Below are 24744 nucleotides of genomic sequence, written 5' to 3' on the forward strand. Positions count from 1 at the left end.
TGGAGTTATGTTTTTAGAAATTGTTACATATTAATACAAAATCAAAAACAAATGTCGAGTCAATACGTATTCAACCCCTTTCTTATGGCAAGCCTAAAAATGTTAAGGGGGATTTTTTTTTTTTTAACAAGTCACATAAGTTAAACGGACTCACTCTCTGTGCCATAGTGTTTAACATGATATTTTGAATGACTACCTCATCTCCGTACCCCCACACACACAATTATCTATAATGTCCCAAAGTCGAGCAGTGAATTTCAAACACCAGAGTCAACCACAAAGATAAGCGAGGGCACCTATTGGTAGATTTGTAAAAAATGGAGGAAGAAAATCAGACATTGAATATCCCTTTTGAGCATGGTGAAGTTATTAATTACAATTATACGCAGTCACTACAAAGTTACAGGCTTTGCCAGAGACGTTGCCGGAGAGGAAGGAAACCATGAGGCCAATGGTAACATTAACGTGGTTTAATGGCTGTGAAAGGAGAGAACTGAGGACGGATCAACAACGTAGTTACTCCACAATACTAACTGAAATGACAGAGTGAAAAGAAGTAAGACTGTACAGAATAAATATAAATATTCAAAAATATGCATCTTGTTTACAATAAGGTACTCAAATAAAACTGCAAAAAATGTGGCAAAGAAAATAACATTTATGTCCTGAATAAAAAATGTTTGGGGCAAATCCAACACATCACTGTGTACCACGCTTCATATTTTCAATGGTGGTGGCTGCATCATGTTATGGGTATGCTTGGCAAGGACTAGGGAGGTTCTTGGGGGGGGGTAAACAGAATAGAGCTAAGCACCGGCAAAATCCTAGAGGAGAACTTGATTCAGTCTGCTTTCCAACAGACACAGGGAGACATTCAGCTTTTTAAGCAGGACAAATATAATAGCTTACTTTAAATAGATTGTTCTTAACATGTAATCCAGTGTAACAAAAAACATATATTTTTTTTCGTTTTTGAAATGGCAATACATTTCCAAGTTGTTGCCACACATCCAAGCCACCATGTTCAGAGAGTTGTGTATTGGTCTCGCCTGTAAAGTTTACTGAATCCCTTTGGTACAGTGGCTTATTTGGGTCTGTTGTCAAAGTGCACCACATGTCTCTGAAGGGCCTTGTGTGGTGCAGCGGGGGGGACTTATGAATTCCTTACTGATTATGGTTGCGTCATCCTCTCAACCAATGTGCCCCTTAAGGCGTCATTATACATAGTTCGAGGTTTGGTTTGCTCCAAGCAGAACTCGTCTAGAAATAAAGTGGCAATATTACAAAAATGAATATTTGTCCCTCTTGAGCCACCCTAGCAACAACATAGCCAGTACACTTCCTCAAAATATCCCAAATTAATGTAAGATTAATCAAGAAATCTGTAATAAATGTTGACATTTTTGCAGAGGTTGTCTTAGTTATGCAATTTTACATCTAAGATGTTTGGTGCAGTATTTCTCAAGAGAAAAAATGTGCATGAAAACTAGTCCTCTCTCGTTGAATGACAACAAACACGTGATTGAAGAATCCAGTCCATACTTCTCGCTTAGGGCTGGGCGGTATACCCTATTTTACTATATACAGTACCAGTATTGATGCACAGACCGGTTTGAGTTTTTACTTGACCTTCTATAACAGTATTTCAATTCATCAATCAAATACAATGGAGGAGCAAAAACCAACAGACACTCGGCCCTCCGTGGAATGAGTTTGATACATGGTATAAATAGAGAGAACCCCCACTGAAGCCATCCTAGAACTACTCATAAAGCATATTTAGAACTTTTATTAAAAATTTAAAAAATACCGTCAAAAACATTGTAATATGATATTTTGTCCATATCGCTCAGCCCTATTCCCACTCCTAGTAGGAGTAGTACTGTAGACCAATCACTGACGAATGGGCGTAGACTTCGGCTACTGAACGGCTACTGAACTTTGATTTGTCTCAATAAAAAAAAATTGTGTGCTCAAACAGCCGAAAAAAGGAACAACATGTTCACAATGTTGTCATAATATATGCAGAAACTATTCAGGCATGTGGCTTTAGTGATACACCAAGTTTTTAAAGTTTTTTATCAAAAAGCATTTCAGGACAACCGAGATATGTCAATAACAAGTCTTCTCTGGTCACCTCGCATTCGGTTTCCTACGATTGGAGAGGAATTCAATTTTTAATTACGTATCCATGCAGTGACATTCTCAAGATTTGGGCTGAACGCACCAAGCAGCACACCCTAGCAGCACACTTTAGTACAGCCCTCTAAAGCGATTCAGTAACCAACAAGTCTATTGGAGATGTACATTCCGGTCAGGAGGAACCCCACGGACTCGTCAAAGTCCCACTGTGGCGTTGAAAAGACCGGTTTTGTTGCCTTGCGTGGCAAGTTGCCACCATGACTGAATGGGAACCGTGGCTTGCTGCAGGACCTTTTCCCTGTGCCACTGCTCCAGGCAGTCCAAAGCATCTGGGAATGTCTTGCTCTCAAACTTGTTGGCAAACATGCTGTTTCTGTTGATGATCCACTGCAAATCCTCCAGACCGTAGATGCAGATGTCCCTGACATAACGACCTGCGGAAAGACGAGCAGCAGCAGAAAGGGCATCAAGATGAGATCAGATCAGTGTCAACTGCTGTTGTGTAAACTGTTTACTTCCTAATCAGAAGGCTAATCTAATCTGGAACCAAAGAGCAAAACATGCCCTAGACAAGGGAGGTCAAGACTGTAAACTGACAATGACTGGGATCAGGAGTTGTGGTACCTTTGCATCCATTGTGTTCCATCCCCTCTTGGTCCCTCCATTTTATTGCCCGGATCTCGCCGCTCCAACCTCCGTCTACATGACTTCCTGGCGCTTCTAGGAGCAGATAACCGATTCAAAACAGATTAAATCTCATTCTCACATTTCATTATTCAAAGCCTTTTGATTGTCATCAATGATTCATGGGACACTGATCTACTCATACACTGTAGATAAAGCAAGCTGCAAATAAATCAGAGCCTACAGTATGAATGAATTCCCCCAAACTTAATTTTAAGTCCTTTTAGGGAGTTTTTCCTAGCCACTGCATCTGCATTACTTGCTCTTTGGGGATTTAGGCTGAGCATCTGTAAAGCACTTTGACAACTGCTCATGTAAAAATGGCTTTATAAAATTGATTGAGCTAGGCTGCCCTACTGTACTTGAAACAATGTGGGGATGTTGAACACATTCCTTTAAGTTTCAAGCTTTATAAAGGCTAAAAGTAATCTTTGAACAGTGAACATCCCAAATACATTTGTTTGCCTTTCATGAAATTACATGAACTCACAGGTACTGGGCCGCCAGGATTTATTGACTTCGCATAGCTTTTTCTTCTCCTAGGTGTTTGCTTTTGGAATGCATTTCAAATTGGAAAGGTTGTGTGTAGCATATGGAAAGGTCTAGGGTTGTAGAAGTCTCATCTGTTTTCCTCACGGATGTAACAGTTCTAAATGTCCCTATATATTGCCATAAGCTCAGTACCAAGGGTGTTGAGGAGATGAACTTCTATTGGCCACTGTATTACAAAGTTGCTTTTTATGAGCGGTTCTAAAGCCTGGCCTTTACCTTTGATGTGATTGAGTGTCACCCAGTAGTGCTCATCTGGGCTGAATGTGTCTTTGGACCACTCCAGCAAGTCCCTGGACACCTGACTTCTCAGTACAAACTCCACAAAGGTCCTTGTTAGCGCATAGTAGGCTGTTCCAAAGTAAATCTGCACCCCATGGGGTGGAGCACCCTTCTTTGGTGTTCCTCGCTTGGGGGCCACAAGGAAGCCCCTGATCTCCCTGTACCTCAGCTGAGTCCGGTGCCTCATGGACGCCGGCTGCTTGATGCCCGGGGTCATGTTCCTGTCCCTCCACTTCTTGCTCTGCATGTAGCGCACCAGCTCCAGGTTGCTCTTGACGGGGAAGTCCTGGCCGCACAGGTTGACCACCTTCCTCCAGGGCACCGGAGATGCCACCAGGTCCCTCATACAGTTGATGTCAGCCTGTAGCCGCGAGTAGCCGGCGTAGGTCACCATCTCGCTGCGGCTGACCAGGAACACGTTGGGGAAGCAGCCCACCAGGCTATCCACGGCTTCACTGTACTCCTGCGGAGCCTTGACGTCCACATGGATACAGTAGACATTCTGGGGTGCGTAGATGGCCCTCAGCAGGCGCACGAGCAGCTCGAGCTCCTTGTGGACGGTGAGGATGAAGGCCAGAGGGTAGTCTTCCTCCTCACGACTCAGCGGGCTGGTGATGAAGTGGAGCTCCCTCACCAGGCGGGAGCAGTCCAGGTCCCCACCTCCACCCCCCATACCCAGAAGATAGCTCTCCACCTGGCAGTCGTGGCGTTGCCATGCTGGAGAGCCATCAGTGCTGGGGAGGAAGGCTTGGCAGTACTGGGAGAAGGGCCTGCAGCCCAAGGGCCCGTGCTGAGCCTGGGGATCTGTAGGGGCCTTGGTACTCAGGTAGATCACAGAGCAGATGAACATGCAGATTCCCAGGCAGAACAGGAAACTGCACTTGGTGCCTTCCAGCTGGAGCATAATAATCCAGCACCGGACGGACACCACGCAACCACCTGCAACAAAAGACCAAGGTTAGGCTGTGCTTTGAAACAACAAAGCCCGACTCGAGACAGTAAAAGTCTCTAAGACTCTGACCCTTCCATACAGAAGACCCAAAATTATCCATGACAATGTTTTACAATCTGAATCTTTTGTTTCCTTGGTGCTGCTTAGTTGGGGTTCTTTCTAGAGGTGTTTAACGATCCAGCATACAGCAAGAAAGAGCAGCTTTCTATGGAGCTCGTAGTAGTCCGATAATAACAGATTCAGACTCATGAAACAAGTGTTTAGAGAGAAAATACATTGCCAGTGCAGCTGGATGGACTTAGGAACCCGGCTCAGGAAGTTGAAGAAATGAAACACTAAGCAGTACAGGTAGCTTGCTCTCTTTTACCACTAGCAGTCTACTAGGTAATTGCTTCCCAGGTCCCCAGGGCCGTTACCAAGTGAGGCAATATTGCCTTTTCCTTTTGTGCAACAGAGGCATGGAACAGTCTGCAAACTACGTTTCACATAGATGTACTCGTGCTCCTTCTGTTGAGGTGTGTACGTGTTTCCTGTAGGCCTAATCCACTCTTAATAACGTGTTGTGCTGTTTGTATTGTATGTCGAAATGTTTTAATGTTGTATGGACTGCTGCTGCTTTCTTGGTCAGGTCTACATTGCAAAAGAGGGATTTCTTCCTGGTTAAATAAAACATTAAAAAAATAATATGTATGAAGAAGGACTGAGAAGCTCAGTTCTGGTGACTTTTTAAAAGGACATTCTAGTCCAAAAATGATTTTTGTTTAAATTATGTTGACACCATATTGGCTAAATGATTTGTTTAAATGATGTTTAACATATTGGAGCATGCACATTTAGCAATGAGATTTATCACCTGTTGCCCAACTGATGCAGTATTTTGGCAATAAATAAATAGGCTAAAGCATGGGGTTGCCTATCTGCATTTACCCACTGTACCCTATTTGGCTAATCATTTTCTAGATACCAAATGTGATCTTTTAACTAGATAGCATCCTATTGATGAATTTTATGTCCCAAAAAACATACATAAACACAGTGAATGTAATGTAGCACTACCTTTTAGGGTAACTTGGTAAACTGCTACCCGGGGTAACTCTACTTCTCAGATAAACATATTTTTAGGTGGGGTGGTGTTTTACACCAAGTTACCCTGTAATTGAGCCTTGTTACCTCTAGCCCCACTCTCCTCTATGCACTCATAGCAAATTGTGGAGCGGTAACATGCTTAACCATGACTCTGCATATTTAGGAGTTGAGAAATAAATAAAGTAGGAATGGAAAACTAGGATCCCCCCGATTTTTAACAATGGCCATCAGAACTGCTGTTTTCCCCGTGATTGTAAAACTTGTGCATTGACTGCTTGTCAGAATGCATGAATGTATTTCCCTCCCTATGGCACATGAATGCACCTGTAGAGGAATAGTTATCTTGTATAGAACACACAACAAAAAGCTGACTAGGTACAGTGCCTTCCAGAAAGTATCCATACCTCTTTACTTAGTCCACATTTTGTTGTGTTACAGCCTGAAATCAAAATGGATTAAATAGATTTTTCTTTTCACCCATCTACACACAATATCCCATAATGAAAAAGTGAAAATGTTTTAAAACATGTTTGCATGTTAAATGAAAATTAAATACAGATGTCTATTTTACATAAGTATTCACACCCCTGAGTTGTTAGAATGTTAGAATCACCTTGGCAGCGATTACAGCTATGAGTCTTTCTGGGTAAGTCTCTTTGCACACCTGGATTGTACAATATTTGCACATTTATTCTTTAAAAAACTTAAAGCTCTGTCAAGTTGGTTGTTGATCATTGCTAGACAGCCATTTTCAAGTCTTGCCATAGATTTTCAAGTCAATTTAAGTCAAAACTGTACCACTTAGGAATGTTGTGTTTATTTGGCCTTGTGTTTTTCGTTATTGTCCTGCTGAAAGGTGAATTTGTCTCCCAGTGTCTGTTGGAGAGCAGACTGAACCAGGTTTTCCTCAAGGATTTTGCCTGTGTGCTTGCTTCTATTCCAATTATTTTTATATTTAAAAAAAGTACTCCCTAGTCATGGCCGATGACAAGCATACCCATACCATGATGCAGCCACCACCATGCTTGAAAATATGAAGAGTGGTACTCGGTGACGTGTTGTTGGATATGTCCCAAACATAATGCTTTTTATTCAGGACATAAAGTGAATGTCATTGACACATTTTTTGCTGTTTTACATTAGTGCCTTATTGCAAACAGGATGCATGTTTTGGAGTATTTGTATTCTATACAGGTTTCCTTCTTTTCACCCCGTAATTTAGGTTAGTATTGTGGAGTAACTACAATGTTGTTGATCCATCATCAGTTTTCTCCTATCAAAGCCATTCAACTCTGTAACTGTTTTAAAGTCACCATTGGCCTCATGGTGAAATCGTTGAACGGTTTCCTTCCTCTTGAGGCAACTGAGTTAGGAAGGATGCCTGTATCTTTGTTGTGACTGGGTGTGTTGATAAACCATTCAAAGTATAATTACTAACTTCACCATGCTCAAATGGATATTCAATGTCTTTTATTTAATTTTTTTGTCTACCAATGGGGGATCTTCAATGCGAGGCATTCGAAAAACCTCCCTGGTCTTTGTGGTTGTATTTGAAATTCACTGCTCGACTGAGAGACCTTACAGATAATTGTTTGTGTGGGGCACAGAGATGAGGTAGTCATAAAAAAATGATGTTAAACACTATTATTGCACATAGTGAGTACATGCAACTTATTATGTGACTTGTTAAGCACATAAAATGGATGGAATACTTATTGACTCCCGACATTTCAGCTTTTCATTTTTAGTCTATACAAAAGAGTTACAGTTTCATATGAGGAAATCAGTCAATTTAAAATAAATAAATTAGGCCCTAATCTATGGATTTCACATGACTGGGAATACAGATATGCATATGTTGGTCCCTGATACCTTAGGAAAAATGGTAGGGATGTGGAGCAGAAAACCAGTCGGTATCCTGTGCGACCACCATTTGCCTCTTGCAGCATGACACATCTTCCTATAGAGTTGATCAGGCTGTTGATTGTGGTCTGTGGAATGTTTTCCCACTCCTCTTCAATGGCTGTGCAAAGTTGCTGGATATTGGCGGGAACTGGGAAACGCTGTCGTACACATCGATCCAGATCATCCCAAACATGCTGAATGGGTGACATTGAGCATGCAGGCCATGACAACAGGGACATTTTCAGCTTCCGGGAATTGTGTACAGATACATGGGGCTGTACATTATCATGCTGAAACATGAGGTGTGGCGGCGGATGAATGACATGACAATGGGCCTCAGGATCTCGTCAGGGTATCTCTGTGCATTCGAATTGCCATTGATAAAATACTATTGTATTCATGGTCTGTAGCTTATGCCTGCCCATACCATAACCCCACCTCCACCATTGGGCAATCCGCTTGGTTCCGCTTTGGTTGTGCAAACCCACAGTTTCATAAGCTATCCAGATGACTGGTTTAAGATGATCCCGCAGGTTAAGAAGCCGAATGTGGAAGTCCTGGGCTGACGTGGTTACACACAGTCTGCGGTTGTGAGGCCGGTTGGACGTACTGCCAAATTCTCTAAAATGACGTTGGAGGCGGCTTCCGGTAAAGAAATGTAAGTTCAATTCTCTGGCAACAGCTCTGGTGGACATTCCTGCAGTCAGCATGCCAATTGCAACTTCAGACATCTGTGGCATTGGGTTGCGTGACAAAACTGCACATTTTAGAGTGGCCTTTTTTTTTCTCCCCAGCACGAGGTGCACATGTGTAATGATCATGCTGTTTAATCAGCTTCTTGATATTCCACTCCTGTCAGGTGGATGGATTATCTTGGCAATGGACAAATGCTCACTATATAGGATGTAAACAAATTTGTGTACAACATTTGTGAGAAATAAGCTTTTTGTGCTTGTGTAACATTCCAGGGATATTTTATTTTAGCTCATGAAACATGGGACCAACACTTCGCATGTTGCGTTGATGTTTTTGTTCAGTATAATTATTTTGTAATTCCACTTTGACATTATGGGGTATTGTGTGTAGGCCAGTGTCACAAAATCACAATTTTATCCATTTTAAATTCAGGCTGTAACACAACAGAATGTGGAAAATGTCGAGGGGTGTGAATAGTTTCTGAAGGCACTGTAACTAGACTAACTTTTCTACTATGGGGTAGTCTGATTTTTATATTCATTACCTGTTTTGTTTGTAGAAGAAAAGTAAATGTTGACTGTTCTAGCATCTTCAAAGTGTTTTTATTTCTTCATATTACATCTTTTTCTGGAGGATCTAGCCATGATTTTGCCGTGGCGCCACACCATATGTAAATGACTACAGCGGAAACACTCTAGCTCCTAAATACAATATCCCTTCTCTAAATAGAAGCATATGGCCGTCGTTACCTTCATTCATTTACATTTTTCAATAATAAGTGGACACGGCTTAATCATCACGTCGATCTACCAGTTGCTCCTGCTAACAGATTAATTATCTCCCTACGAATTGAGCTACACTGCTTTGCTTCGTTCACCGAGAGTCAATAAGAATCGTCTAGAAAAAGGAGACGTTTTACTCTTTAACACCCTCTAGAGTCGCCTAACAGCACACTAGAGAGACGTATTCACCTGAGACTTGCTGAAACCCTGTAATCGGTGGCAACCCGTCGCAGAGATTTGGACATTGGGCTTGTTATGGAAACGTGTGAGAGTATAATGAGATCACAAGGGTCTCTCACAGAAAGGACACAGGCCATCGTGACATTAGGAAAAGAACAAACAAATTTGATCTCTGCAGTAACTACGTCAACAGACAGAGAAAGCTGTCTAGGCATACTGACCCGTGAAGTAGTGTAGCTGTCTTGTTTGCTCATGACAAATGTTTTAACTGCCATTGATTCATTGTTGCAGTAACAGTTAATAGGAAACATTTTAACTGGAAGTTAAATCGTCGACTGGAGTTGTTTAATTTCGACAACTCAAAACATTGTGTAGAATGCAGTTTATCCAGTTAACTGATCTATAGTTCATCCAGTATGTTGCTATAGATCAGTATAGATCCGTTTAAACAGTATGTCACTATAGATCAGTTGATCCCGTATGTCACTATAGATCAGTATAGATCAGTATGTTACTATAGATCAGTTGATCCCGTATGTCACTATAGATCAGTTAATTCAGTATGTTACTATAGATCAGTATGTTACTATAGATCAGTTGATCCAGTATGTTACTATAGATCAGCTAATCCAGTATGTTACTATAGATCAGTACGTTACTATAGATCAGTTGATCCAGTATGTTACTATAGATCAGTATGTTACTATAGATCAGTATAGATCAGTTTATCCAGTATGTCACAATAGATCAGTTGATCCAGTATGTCACTATAGATCAGTTAATCCCGTATGTTACTATAGATCAGTATGTTACTATAGATCCATAATGGTTAGTATAGATCAGTTAATTCAGTATGTTACTATAGATCAGTTGATCCAATATAGTTGCTGTAGATCAGTTGATCCAGTATAGTTGCTATAGATCAGTTGATCCAGTATGTTACTATAGATCAGTTGATCCAGTATGTTACTATAGATCAGTATGTTACTATAGATCAGTTGATCCCGTATGTTACTATAGATCAGTATGTTACTATAGATCAGTTGATCCCGTATGTTACTATAGATCAGTGGATCCAGTATGTCACTATAGATCAGTTAATCCCGTATGTTACTATAGATCAGTATAGATCAGTTGATCCAGTATGTTACTATAGATCAGTTAATGCAGTATGTTACTATATATCAGTATAGATCAGTATGTTACTATAGATCAGTTAATGCAGTATGTTACTATAGATCAGTATGTTACTATAGATCAGTATAGATCAGTTAATCCAGTATGTTACTATAGATCAGTTAATGCAGTATGTTACTATAGAACAGTATAGATCAGTATGTTACTATAGATCAGTTGATCCAGTATGTTACTATAGATCAGTTGATCCAGTATGTTACTATAGATCAGTATAGATCAGTATGTTACTATAGATCCATATAGGTCAGTATAGATCAGTTGATTCAGTATGTTACTATAGATCAGTTGATCCAGTATGTCACTATAGATCAGTATGTTACTATAGATCTGTATAGATCAGTATGTCAGTATAGATCAGTATGTTGCTATAGATCAGTTGATCCAATATAGTTGCTATAGATCAGTTGATCCAGTATGTTACTATAGATCAGTTGATCCAGTATGTTACTATAGATCAGTATGTTACTATAGATCAGTTGATCCAGTATGTTACTATAGATCAGTTGATCCAGTATGTTACTATAGATCAGTATGTTACTATAGATCAGTTGATCCCGTATGTTACTATAGATCAGTTGATCCAGTATTTCACTATAGATCAGTTAATCCCGTATGTTACTATAGATCAGTATAGATAAGTTGATCCAGTATGTTACTATAGATCAGTTAATGCAGTATGTTACTATAGATCAGTATAGATCAGTATGTTACTATAGATCAGTTAATGCAGTATGTTACTATAGATCAGTATAGATCAGTATGTTACTATAGATCAGTTAATGCAGTATGTTACTATAGATCAGTATAGATCAGTTAATGCAGTATGTTACTATAGATCAGTATAGATCAGTATGTTACTATAGATCAGTTGATCCAGTATGTTACTATAGATCAGTATAGATCAGTTAATGCAGTATGTTACTATAGATCAGTATAGATCAGTATGTTACTATAGATCAGTTGATCCAGTATGTTAGTATAGATCAGTATGTTACTATAGATCAGTATAGATCAGTTTATCCAGTATGTCACTATAGATCAGTATAGATCCATTTAAACAGTATGTCACTATAGATCAGTTGATCCAGTATGTCACTATGGATCAGCATGTTACTATAGATCGGTATAGATGAGTATGTTACTATAGATCAATTAATCCAGTATGTTACTATAGATCAGTATGTTACTATAGATCAGTTAATGCAGTATGTTACTATAGATCAGTATAGATCAGTATGTCACTATAGATCAGTTGATCCAGTATGTCACTATAGATCAGTATAGATCAATTAATCCAGTATGTTGCTATAGATCAGTTGATCCAATATAGTTGCTATAGATCCGTTGATCCAGTATGTTACTATAGATCAGTTGATCCAGTATGTTAATATAGATCAGTATGTTACTATAGATCAGTATGTTAATATAGATCAGTTAATCCCGTATGTTACTATAGATCAGTTGATCCAGTATGTCACTATAGATCAGTTAATCCCGTATGTTACTATAGATCAGTTAATCCAGTATGTTACTATAGATCAGTATAGATCAGTATGTTACTATAGATCAGTTAATGCAATATGTTACTATAGATCAGTATAGATCAGTATGTTACTATAGATCAGTTGATCCAGTATGTTACTATAGATCAGTATAGATCAGTTTATCCAGTATGTCACTATAGATCAGTTGATCCAGTATGTTACTATAGATCAGTATGTTAATATAGATCAGTTAATCCCGTATGTTACTATAGATCAGTTGATCCAGTATGTCACTATAGATCAGTTAATCCCGTATGTTACTATAGATCAGTATAGATCAGTTAATGCAGTATGTTACTATAGATCAGTATAGATCAGTATGTTACTATAGATCAGTTAATGCAGTATGTTACTATAGATCAGTATAGATCAGTATGTTACTATAGATCAGTTGATCCAGTATGTTACTATAGATCAGTATGTTACTATAGATCAGTATGTTACTATAGATCAGTATAGATCAGTTTATCCAGTATGTCACTATAGATCAGTTGATACAGTATGTCACTATAGATCAGTATAGATCCGTTTAAACAGTATGTCACTATAGATCAGTTGACCCAGTATGTCACTAGATCAGTGTAGATCAGTTAATCCCGTATGTTACTATAGATCAGTATAGATCAGTTAATGCAGTATATTACTATAGATCAGTATAGATCAGTATGTTACTATAGATCAGTTGATCCAGTATGTTACTATAGATCAGTATAGATCACTATGTTACTATAGATCAGTTGATCCAGTATGTTACTATAGATCAGTATAGATCAGTATGTTAATATAGATCAGTATAGATCAGTTTATCCAGTATGTCACTATAGATCAGTTGATACAGTATGTCACTAGATCAGTGTAGGTCAATTAATCCAGTATGTTACTATAGATCAGTTAATCCAGTATGTTACTATGGATCAGCATGTTACTATAGATCAGTGTAGATCAAATAATCCAGTATGTTACTATAGATCAGTATATTTCTATAGATCAATTTATCCAGTATGTCACTATAGATCATTTTATCCAGTATGTTACGATAGATCAGTTTATCCAGTATGTTACTATAGATCAGTTTATCCAGTATGTCACTATAGATCAGTTGATCCAGTATGTCACTATAAATCAGTATAGATCAGTATGTTACTATAGATCAGTATAGATCAGTATGTTGCTATAGATCAGTTGATCCAATATAGTTGCTATAGATCCGTTGATCCAGTATGTTACTATAGATCAGTTGATCCAGTATGTTAATATAGATCAGTATAGATCAGTATGTTACTATAGATCAGTTAATGCAGTATGTTACTATAGATCAGTATGTTACTATAGATCAGTATAGATCAGTTAATCCAGTATGTTACTATAGATCAGTTAATGCAGTATGTTACTATAGAACAGTATAGATCAGTATGTTACTATAGATCAGTTGATCCAGTATGTTACTATAGATCAGTTGATCCAGTATGTTACTATAGATCAGTATAGATCAGTATGTTACTATAGATCCATATAGGTCAGTATAGATCAGTTGATTCAGTATGTTACTATAGATCAGTTGATCCAGTATGTCACTATAGATCAGTATGTTACTATAGATCTGTATAGATCAGTATGTCAGTATAGATCAGTATGTTGCTATAGATCAGTTGATCCAATATAGTTGCTATAGATCAGTTGATCCAGTATGTTACTATAGATCAGTTGATCCAGTATGTTACTATAGATCAGTATGTTACTATAGATCAGTTGATCCCGTATGTTACTATAGATCAGTTGATCCAGTATTTCACTATAGATCAGTTAATCCCGTATGTTACTATAGATCAGTATAGATAAGTTGATCCAGTATGTTACTATAGATCAGTTGATCCAGTATTTCACTATAGATCAGTTAATCCCGTATGTTACTATAGATCAGTATAGATAAGTTGATCCAGTATGTTACTATAGATCAGTTAATGCAGTATGTTACTATAGATCAGTATAGATCAGTATGTTACTATAGATCAGTTAATGCAGTATGTTACTATAGATCAGTATAGATCAGTATGTTACTATAGATCAGTTAATGCAGTATGTTACTATAGATCAGTATAGATCAGTTAATGCAGTATGTTACTATAGATCAGTATAGATCAGTATGTTACTATAGATCAGTTGATCCAGTATGTTACTATAGATCAGTATAGATCAGTTAATGCAGTATGTTACTATAGATCAGTATAGATCAGTATGTTACTATAGATCAGTTGATCCAGTATGTTAGTATAGATCAGTATGTTACTATAGATCAGTATAGATCAGTATGTTACTATAGATCAGTTAATGCAGTATGTTACTATAGATCAGTATAGATCAGTTAATGCAGTATGTTACTATAGATCAGTATAGATCAGTATGTTACTATAGATCAGTTGATCCAGTATGTTACTATAGATCAGTATAGATCAGTTAATGCAGTATGTTACTATAGATCAGTATAGATCAGTATGTTACTATAGATCAGTTGATCCAGTATGTTACTATAGATCAGTATAGATCAGTTAATGCAGTATGTTACTATAGATCAGTATAGATCAGTATGTTACTATAGATCAGTTGATCCAGTATGTTAGTATAGATCAGTATGTTACTATAGATCAGTATAGATCAGTTTATCCAGTATGTCACTATAGATCAGTATAGATCCATTTAAACAGTATGTCACTATAGATCAGTTGATCCAGTATGTCACTATGGATCAGCATGTTACTATAGATCGGTATAGATGAGTATGTTACTATAGATCAATTAATCCAGTATGTTACTATAGATCAGTATGTTACTATAGATCAGTTAATGCAGTATGTTACTATAGATCAGTATAGATCAGTATGTTACTATAGATCAGTTGATCCAGTATGTTACTATAGATCAGTATGTTACTATACATCAGTATAGATCAGTATGTTACTATAGATCAGTATAGATCAGTTTATCCAGTATGTCACTATAGATCAGTTGATCCAGTATGTCACTATAGATCAGTATAGATCAATTAATCCAGTATGTTGCTATAGATCAGTTGATCCAATATAGTTGCTATAGATCCGTTGATCCAGTATGTTACTATAGATCAGTTGATCCAGTATGTTAATATAGATCAGTATGTTACTATAGATCAGTATGTTAATATAGATCAGTTAATCCCGTATGTTACTATAGATCAGTTGATCCAGTATGTCACTATAGATCAGTTAATCCCGTATGTTACTATAGATCAGTTAATCCAGTATGTTACTATAGATCAGTATAGATCAGTATGTTACTATAGATCAGTTAATGCAATATGTTACTATAGATCAGTATAGATCAGTATGTTACTATAGATCAGTTGATCCAGTATGTTACTATAGATCAGTATAGATCAGTTTATCCAGTATGTCACTATAGATCAGTTGATCCAGTATGTTACTATAGATCAGTATGTTAATATAGATCAGTTAATCCCGTATGTTACTATAGATCAGTTGATCCAGTATGTCACTATAGATCAGTTAATCCCGTATGTTACTATAGATCAGTATAGATCAGTTAATCCAGTATGTTACTATAGATCAGTTAATGCAGTATGTTACTATAGATCAGTATAGATCAGTATGTTACTATAGATCAGTTAATGCAGTATGTTACTATAGATCAGTATAGATCAGTATGTTACTATAGATCAGTTGATCCAGTATGTTACTATAGATCAGTATGTTACTATAGATCAGTATGTTACTATAGATCAGTATAGATCAGTTTATCCAGTATGTCACTATAGATCAGTTGATACAGTATGTCACTATAGATCAGTATAGATCCGTTTAAACAGTATGTCACTATAGATCAGTTGACCCAGTATGTCACTAGATCAGTGTAGATCAGTTAATCCCGTATGTTACTATAGATCAGTATAGATCAGTTAATGCAGTATATTACTATAGATCAGTATAGATCAGTATGTTACTATAGATCAGTTGATCCAGTATGTTACTATAGATCAGTATAGATCACTATGTTACTATAGATCAGTTGATCCAGTATGTTACTATAGATCAGTATAGATCAGTATGTTACTATAGATCAGTATAGATCAGTTTATCCAGTATGTCACTATAGATCAGTTGATACAGTATGTCACTAGATCAGTGTAGGTCAATTAATCCAGTATGTTACTATAGATCAGTTAATCCAGTATGTTACTATGGATCAGCATGTTACTATAGATCAGTATAGATCAATTAATCCAGTATGTTACTATAGATCAGTATGTTTCTATAGATCAATTTATCCAGTATGTCACTATAGATCAGTTGATCCAGTATGTTACGATAGATCAGTTTATCCAGTATGTTACTATAGATCAGTTTATCCAGTATGTCACTATAGATCAGTTTATCCAGTATGTTACTATAGATCAGTTTATCCAGTATGTCACTATAGATCAGTTGATCCAGTATGTCACTATAAATCAGTATAGATCAGTATGTTACTATAGATCAGTATAGATCAGTATGTTGCTATAGATCAGTTGATCCAATATAGTTGCTATAGATCCGTTGATCCAGTATGTTACTATAGATCAGTTGATCCAGTATGTTAATATAGATCAGTATGTTACTATAGATCAGTATGTTAATATAGATCAGTTAATCCCGTATGTTACTATAGATCAGTTAATCCAGTATGTTACTATAGATCAGTTAAAGCAGTATGTTACTATAGATCAGTGTAGATCAGTATGTTACTATTGATCAGTTAATGCAGTATGTTACTATAGATCAGTATAGATCAGTATGTTACTATAGATCAGTTGATCCAGTATGTTACAATAGATCAGTATAGATCAGTATGTTACTATAGATCAGTATAGATCAGTATGTTACTATAGATCAGTATAGATCAGTTTATCCAGTATGTCACTATAGATCAGTTGATCCAGTATGTTACTATAGATCAGTATGTTAATATAGATCAGTTAATCCCGTATGTTACTATAGATCAGTTGATCCAGTATGTCACTATAGATCAGTTAATCCCGTATGTTACTATAGATCAGTATAGATCAGTTAATCCAGTATGTTACTATAGATCAGTTAATGCAGTATGTTACTATAGATCAGTGTAGATCAGTATGTTACTATAGATCAGTATAGATCAGTATGTTACTATAGATCAGTTGATCCAGTATGTTACTATAGATCAGTATGTTACTATAGATCAGTATGTTACTATAGATCAGTATAGATCAGTATGTTACTATAGATCAGTTGATCCAGTATGTTACTATAGATCAGTATGTTACTATAGATCAGTATAGATCAGTATGTTACGATAGATCAGTTGATCCAGTATGTTACTATAGATCAGTATGTTACTATAGATCAGTATAGATCAGTTTATCCAGTATGTTACTATAGATCAGTATGTTACTATACATCAGTATAGATCAGTATGTTACTATAGATCAGTATAGATCAGTTTATCCAGTATGTCACTATAGATCAGTTGATCCAGTATGTCACTATAGATCAGTATAGATCAATTAATCCAGTATGTTACTATGGATCAGCATGTTACTATAGATCGGTATAGATGAGTATGTTACTATAGATCAGTATAGATCAATTAATCCAGTATGTTACTATAGATCAGTATGTTTCTATAGATCAATTTATCCAGTATGTCACTATAGATCAGTTGATCCAGTATGTCACTATAGATCAGTTGATCCAGTATGTTACTATAGATCAGTTGATCCAGTATGTTACTATAGATGAGTTGATCCAGTATGTCACTATAGATCAGTATGTTACTATAGATCCATATAGGTCAGTATAGATCAGTTGATTCAGTATGTTACTATAGATCAGTTGATCCAGTATGTTACTATAGATCAGTATGTTACTATAGATCTGTATAGATCAGTATGTCAGTATAGATCAGTATATTGCTATAGATCAGTTGATCCAATATAGTTGCTATAGATCCGTTGATCCAGTATGTTACTATAGATCAGTTGATCCAGTATGTTAATATAGATCAGTATGTTACTATAGATCAGTATGTTAATATAGATCAGTTAATCCTGTATGTTACTATAGATCAGTTGATCCAGTATGTCACTATAGATCAGTTAATCCCGTATGTTACTATAGATCAGTTAATCCAGTATGTTACTATAGATCAGTTAAAGCAGTATGTTACTATAGATCAGTGTAGATCAGTATGTTACTATAGATCAGTTAATGCAATATGTTACTATAGATCAGTATAGATCAGTATGTTACTATAGATCAGTTGATCCAGTATGTTACTATAGATCAGTATAGATCAGTTTATCCAGTATGTCACTATAGATCAGTTGATCCAGTATGTTACTATAGATCAGTATGTTAATATAGATCAGTTAATCCCGTATGTTACTATAGATCAGTTGATCCAGTATGTCACTATAGATCAGTTAATCCCGTATGTTACTATAGATCAGTATAGATCAGTTAATCCAGTATGTTACTATAGATCAGTTAATGCAGTATGTTACTATAGATCAGTGTAGATCAGTATGTTACTATAGATTAGTTAATGCAGTATGTTACTACAGATCAGTATAGATCAGTATGTTACTATAGATCAGTTGATCCAGTATGTTACTATAGATCAGTATGTTACTATAGATCAGTATGTTACTATAGATCAGTATAGATCAGTTTATCCAGTATGTCACTATAGATCAGTTGATACAGTATGTCACTATAGATCAGTATAGATCTGTTTAAACAGTATGTCACTATAGATCAGTTGACCCAGTATGTCACTAGATCAGTGTAGATCAGTTAATCCCATATGTTACTATAGATCAGTATAGATCAGTATGTTACTATAGATCAGTTGATCCAGTATGTTACTATAGATCAGTATAGATCACTATGTTACTATAGATCAGTTGATCCAGTATGTTACTATAGATCAGTATAGATCAGTATGTTACTATAGATCAGTATAGATCAGTTTATCCAGTATGTCACTATAGATCAGTTGATACAGTATGTCACTAGATCAGTGTAGGTCAATTAATCCAGTATGTTACTATAGATCAGTTAATCCAGTATGTTACTATGGATCAGCATGTTACTATAGATCAGTGTAGATCAAATAATCCAGTATGTTACTATAGATCAGTATGTTTCTATAGATCAATTTATCCAGTATGTCACTATAGATCATTTTATCCAGTATGTTACGATAGATCAGTTTATCCAGTATGTTACTATAGATCAGTTTATCCAGTATGTTACTATAGATCAGTTTATCCAGTATGTCACTATAGATCAGTTGATCCAGTATGTTACTATACATCAGTATAGATCAGTATGTTACTATAGATCAGTATAGATCAGTATGTCACTATAGATCAGTATAGATCAGTTTATCCAGTATGTCACTATAGATCAGTTGATACAGTATGTCACTATAGATCAGTTTAAACAGTATGTCACTATAGATCAGTTGACCCAGTATGTCACTAGATCAGTGTAGGTCAATTAATCCAGTATGTTACTATGGATCAGCATGTTACTATAGATCAGTGTAGATCAAATAATCCAGTATGTTACTATAGATCAGTATGTTACTATAGATCAGTTTATCCAGTATGTTACTATAGATCAGTTTATCCAGTATGTCACCATAGATCAGTTGATCCAGTATGTCACTGTAGATCAGTTGATCCAGTATGTTACTATAGATCAGTATGTCACTATAGATCAGTTAATCCAATATGTTACGATAGATCAGTTGATCCAGTATGTTACTATAGATCAGTTGATCCAGTATGTTACTATAGATAAGTTGATCCAGTATGTTACTATAGATCCATATAGGTCAGTATAGATCAGTTGATTCAGTATGTTAGTATAGATCAGTATGTCAGTATAGATCAGTATGTTGCTATAGATCAGTTGATCCAGTATAGTTGCTGTAGATCAGTTGATCCAGTATGTTACCAAAGATCAGTTGATCCAGTATGTTACTATAGATCAGTATAGATCAGTATGTTACTATAGATCTGTATAGATCAGTATGTTGCTATAGATCAGTTTATCCAGTATAGTTGCTATAGATCAGTTGATCCAGTATGTTACTATAGATCAGTTGATCCAGTATGTTAATATAGATCAGTATGTTACTATAGATCAGTTGATCCAGTATGTTACTATAGATCAGTTGATCCAGTATGTTACTATAGATCAGTTGATCCAGTATGTCACTATAGATCAGTATAGGTCAGTATGTTACTATAGATCAGTATAGTATTTATCAAGTATGTCACAATAGATCAGTTGATCCAGTATGTCACTATAGATCAGTTAATCCAGTATGTTACTATGGATCAGCATGTTACTATAGATCGTTATAGATCAGTATGTTACTATAGATCAGTATCGATCAATTAATCCAGTATGTTACTATAGATCAGTTTATCCAGTATGTTACTATAGATCAGTTTATCCAGTATGTCACCATAGATCAGTATATCCAGTATGTCACCATAGATCAGTTTATCCAGTATGTTACTATAGATCAGTTTATCCAGTATGTCACCATAGATCAGTATATCCAGTATGTCACCATAGATCAGTATATCCAGTATGTAACTATAGATCAGTATGTCACTGTAGATCAGTTGATCCAGTATGTTACTATAGATCAGTATGTCACTATAGATCAGTTTATCCAATATGTTACTATAGCTCAGTTGATCCAGTATGTTACTATAGATCAGTTGATCCAGTATGTTACTATGCATCCATATAGGTCAGTATAGATCAGTTGATTCAGTATGTTACTATAGATCAGTATGTTACCATAGATCTGTATAGATCAGTATGTCAGTATAGATCAGTATGTTGCTATAGATCAGTTGATCCAGTATAGTTGCTATAGATCAGTTGATCCAGTATTGTTGCTATAGATCAGTTGATCCAGTATGTTACTATAGATCAGTTGATCCAGTATGTTACTATAGATCAGTTGATCCAGTATGTTATTATAGATCAGTTGATCTAGTATGTTACTATAGATCAGTATGTTACTATAGATCAGTATAGATCAGTATGTTACTATAGATCAGTATGTTACTATAGATCTGTATAGATCAGTATGTCAGTATAGATCAGTATGTTGCTATAGATCAGTTGATCCAGTATAGTTGCTATAGATCAGTTGATCCAGTATGTTACTATAGATCAGTATGTTACTATAGATCAGTTGATCCAGTATGTTACTATAGATCAGTATAGATCAGTTGATCCAGTATGTTACTATAGATCAGTTGATCCAGTATGTCACTATAGATCAGTATAGATCAGTTGATCCAGTATGTTACTATAGATCAGTATGTTACTATAGATCAGTTGATCCAGTATGTTACTATAGATCAGTATAGATCAGTTGATCCAGTATGTTACTATAGATCAGTTGATCCAGTATGTTACTATAGATCAGTATAGATCAGTTGATCCAGTATGTTACTATAGATCAGTTGATCCAGTATGTCACTATAGATCAGTATAGATCAATTAATCCAGTATGTTACTATAGATCAGTATGTTACTATAGATCAGTTGATCCAGTATGTTACTATAGATCAGTATGTTACTATAGATCAGTTGATCCAGTATGTTACTATAGATCAGTTGATCCAGTATGTCACTATAGATCAGTTAATCCAGTATGTTACTATGGATCAGCATGTTACTATAGATCCGTATTGATCAGTATGTTACTATAGATCAGTATCGATCAATTAATCCAGTATGTTACTATGGATCAGTTTATCCAGTATGTTACTATAGATCAGTTTATCCAGTATGTCACCATAGATCAGTTTATCCAGTATGTCACCACAGATCAGTTGATCCAGTATGTAACTATAGATCAGTATGTCACTGTAGATCAGTTGATCCAGTATGTTACTTTCGATCAGTATGTCACTATAGATCAGTTAATCCAGTATGTTACTATAGATAAATTGATCCAGTATGTTACTACAGATCAGTATAGATCAGTTAATCCCGTATGTTACTATAGATCAGTTGATCCAGTATGTTACTATAGATCAGTTGATCCGGTAGGTCACTATAGAGCCGTTTATCCGGTAGGTCATTCTAAATCATTTTATACGGTAGGTCACTATAGATCAGTATAGGAAGTCATGATTGCCAAAAAGAGCTGACTTTACCACCACCTGTTACCATTATTAGATTAAACACTGCTGGTTCTCATCGAGACATGTTTATTTTTTTATCACCAGTTTAATGAACACAATATTCAAACACTCTTAGGTGTTTGTAATTAATAGCTCATCGGGGCGATGTGTGTAACCACCACCATTTCGATAAATACAATATTTCATCAACTCCGAGAGTTAATGAAACACACACACAGAGAAAGAGCCTCATGCAAAGGCTAGCCAGTTACCTTAATTGCAGTTGAGCCCGGGTCCTTTTGCTGAAGAAGATCTTAAACATTAAACCCCTGACCAAAACATGGAGAGCCGGAACCAGCAGGGAGTCATGCCAGGTGCACACAGGGAGCTGGAACCATTGGTCGGCAAGCGATGGGCGGGTGGAGCTGAAGCTGTTGTTGCGCGCTGCTTTTGTTGTAGTTGTCTCTGGGCAGCACGTGGCTCGCAAGGTCGCTGTGCTCCGTGTGTTTCCCAGTTTTTTTTGTTTTGTGTGTGCGTCTGCGTCTGTCATTTCTTGCCCTCGCGTCTGTTTTTGAGGCACTCCCTCTGCATTTCCCCTGAGACATTGGCCGGCCCTGCCTGGTAACAGGCGGCTTCTCTCTCTTTTGGCACACACACACACACACCGGCAACCAACAGTCTCCTCCCCCATTCAAACTACTCCTGACGTCCTTTTCTTTCTCTTCCTCCTCTCTTTCTCTCTCTCATCCTCTCACCCCATATCTCTCTTTCTTTCTTTCTCTCTCTCTCTTTTTCTTTTTCCTCTCTCCTCTCTCACCCCATCTCCCTTCCTTTCATTTACCTATTTCTGATTTTTTTTAAAAGCCACCCCAATCTCCTTTTCTTCCATTTTCAGATGTGCAGCAGTCACAGCATGGAGTATAATTTCCTTGCCTCTGTTTGCCTTTCTGTTTGCCTTTCTCTTTGCCCTTCTCATTTCGTTGCCTCTGTCTGTTTCTCTATCTGTCTTGGTCTCTATCTGTCTGTGTTTCTTTATTTTCTTTGAGACCTCTCTGGTGGTTATGCTGCCTGTGGTTTGTTTAGTACTGAGTAGAGGGAGGCCAGCAGCGACGACAGCCCCAGCCAAGGTTTGTTTGCTGCCTGATCAGCGACTGAGATTAGCCCTTGTTGTGTTAACAGGGCCACATGTTCAGAGGTCACATTGAGCTGCCACCAGGACACAATAGGTCCCCCCTGCTGGTTGGCTTTTGTCTTCCTTTGGCTGAGTGTGACGTTATTAGTCTGCATGTGTCTAACCTCTCGTTTTATTAATGAATTAAACATTCAGTAGTGATCCACATAGGTCAGTGTTTTTTGTTTTTATGGACACATCGTGATAGGGAGTCCCATAGGGCGGCGTACAATTGGCCCAGAGTCGTCCGGGTTTGGGGAGGGGTAGGCCGTCATTGTAAATAATATTTTTTTTTCTTAACTGACTTGCCTAGTTAAATAAAGGTTAAATAAAAAAATGAATTCCTGCACTTTTATTATCATTTCCACACTGGTCCATGCAGCATTTGGGCAAAAAAAATATATGCCTAGTTAATATGTGAACTGTTAGAATCATGTAAACATGCTTCCTAGACCTACACCAGCACTGGTACACAGGCATTATTAGCTAGCTATGTTCGCATACATGGATGAATGCTTCTCCCTCTGTCACGGATGCCACGGTTGCCCTTAGTATGAGGATATAATCCGGAAAGACAGGTGTTTTATACAACAGCCATCTTTGTTCTCTTTTCGACTCCCTCCGCATTTGCAATCAAATGCCAGAACTTTCTCCATCTGCTTAGTCATCATACTCTGCTTCCACCGGGCATCGCAGTGATTTCAAAACTTGGTCAACTTCTGTGACAACAACACTGTTGATTGCCATTTCTTCCCCATCGCTGTCACCAGAAGACTACAATGTCTGGTTCAATGTTTTTTTTAAAAACCTAAATCAGGGATTTCCTCATCGTCTAATTAATTTTCTGAATCAGAGAAAGTCAGCATGGCATGATCGTCCTCCAGAAAGTAGTCAGTCCATCACACATTTTTCCCACGGATCTTTGTCAATAGCGCAAGCTAAATTCAGGGATAATGTTGAGAGCAGTAGCAACACTTTTGCAGTTCTCTCTGATATTTAGAAAAAAGCCACAATTGCAATTACACATACTGAGCAGCTCATGTTATAGACAGAAGCATGCTACACGTCAGACCAATCCAAACTAATCTCTCGGCATGTCCAGCCCACCCATTATCTCAGCCAATCATGTCTAGCGGAAAGGTTCCTGTCTTTTTCTGTGGCTAGGCTGGCCAATTACCGTCATCTAAAATTCCATGACCCTCACAGCCCTATTTGCTTCCACACTGAATAAAATCATTTCAGTTGGTTGCAGCTATATTTATTTATTATTTGATTTATTTCCCCTTTATTTAACCAGGTAGGCTAGTTGAGAACAAGTTCTCATTTACAGCTGCGAC

General features: G+C 36.9%; 2 protein-coding genes across 5 annotated transcripts in view; one reads left to right on the forward strand and one right to left on the reverse strand.

The window, feature by feature from the left end:
• The window catches only part of rtf2 (replication termination factor 2), a 69946-nt gene that overhangs the window by 28574 nt on the left and 16628 nt on the right, over positions 1-24744 (forward strand). The gene's annotated exons all lie outside the window — the stretch shown is intronic.
• Positions 516-22998, reverse strand: gcnt7 (glucosaminyl (N-acetyl) transferase family member 7). The gene is made up of 4 exons (XM_024428059.2): positions 22509-22998; positions 3595-4596; positions 2767-2862; positions 516-2576 (listed from the first exon to the last, which is right to left on the reverse strand). The coding sequence occupies exons 2-4, from the start codon at positions 4559-4561 to the stop codon at positions 2338-2340; spliced, it is 1302 nt and encodes a 433-aa protein (XP_024283827.1). The 5' UTR covers positions 4562-4596; positions 22509-22998; the 3' UTR covers positions 516-2337.

The sequence above is a fragment of the Oncorhynchus tshawytscha genome, linkage group LG07, assembly GCF_018296145.1.
Source record: "Oncorhynchus tshawytscha isolate Ot180627B linkage group LG07, Otsh_v2.0, whole genome shotgun sequence".
Classification (NCBI taxonomy): Eukaryota; Metazoa; Chordata; class Actinopteri; order Salmoniformes; family Salmonidae; genus Oncorhynchus; species Oncorhynchus tshawytscha.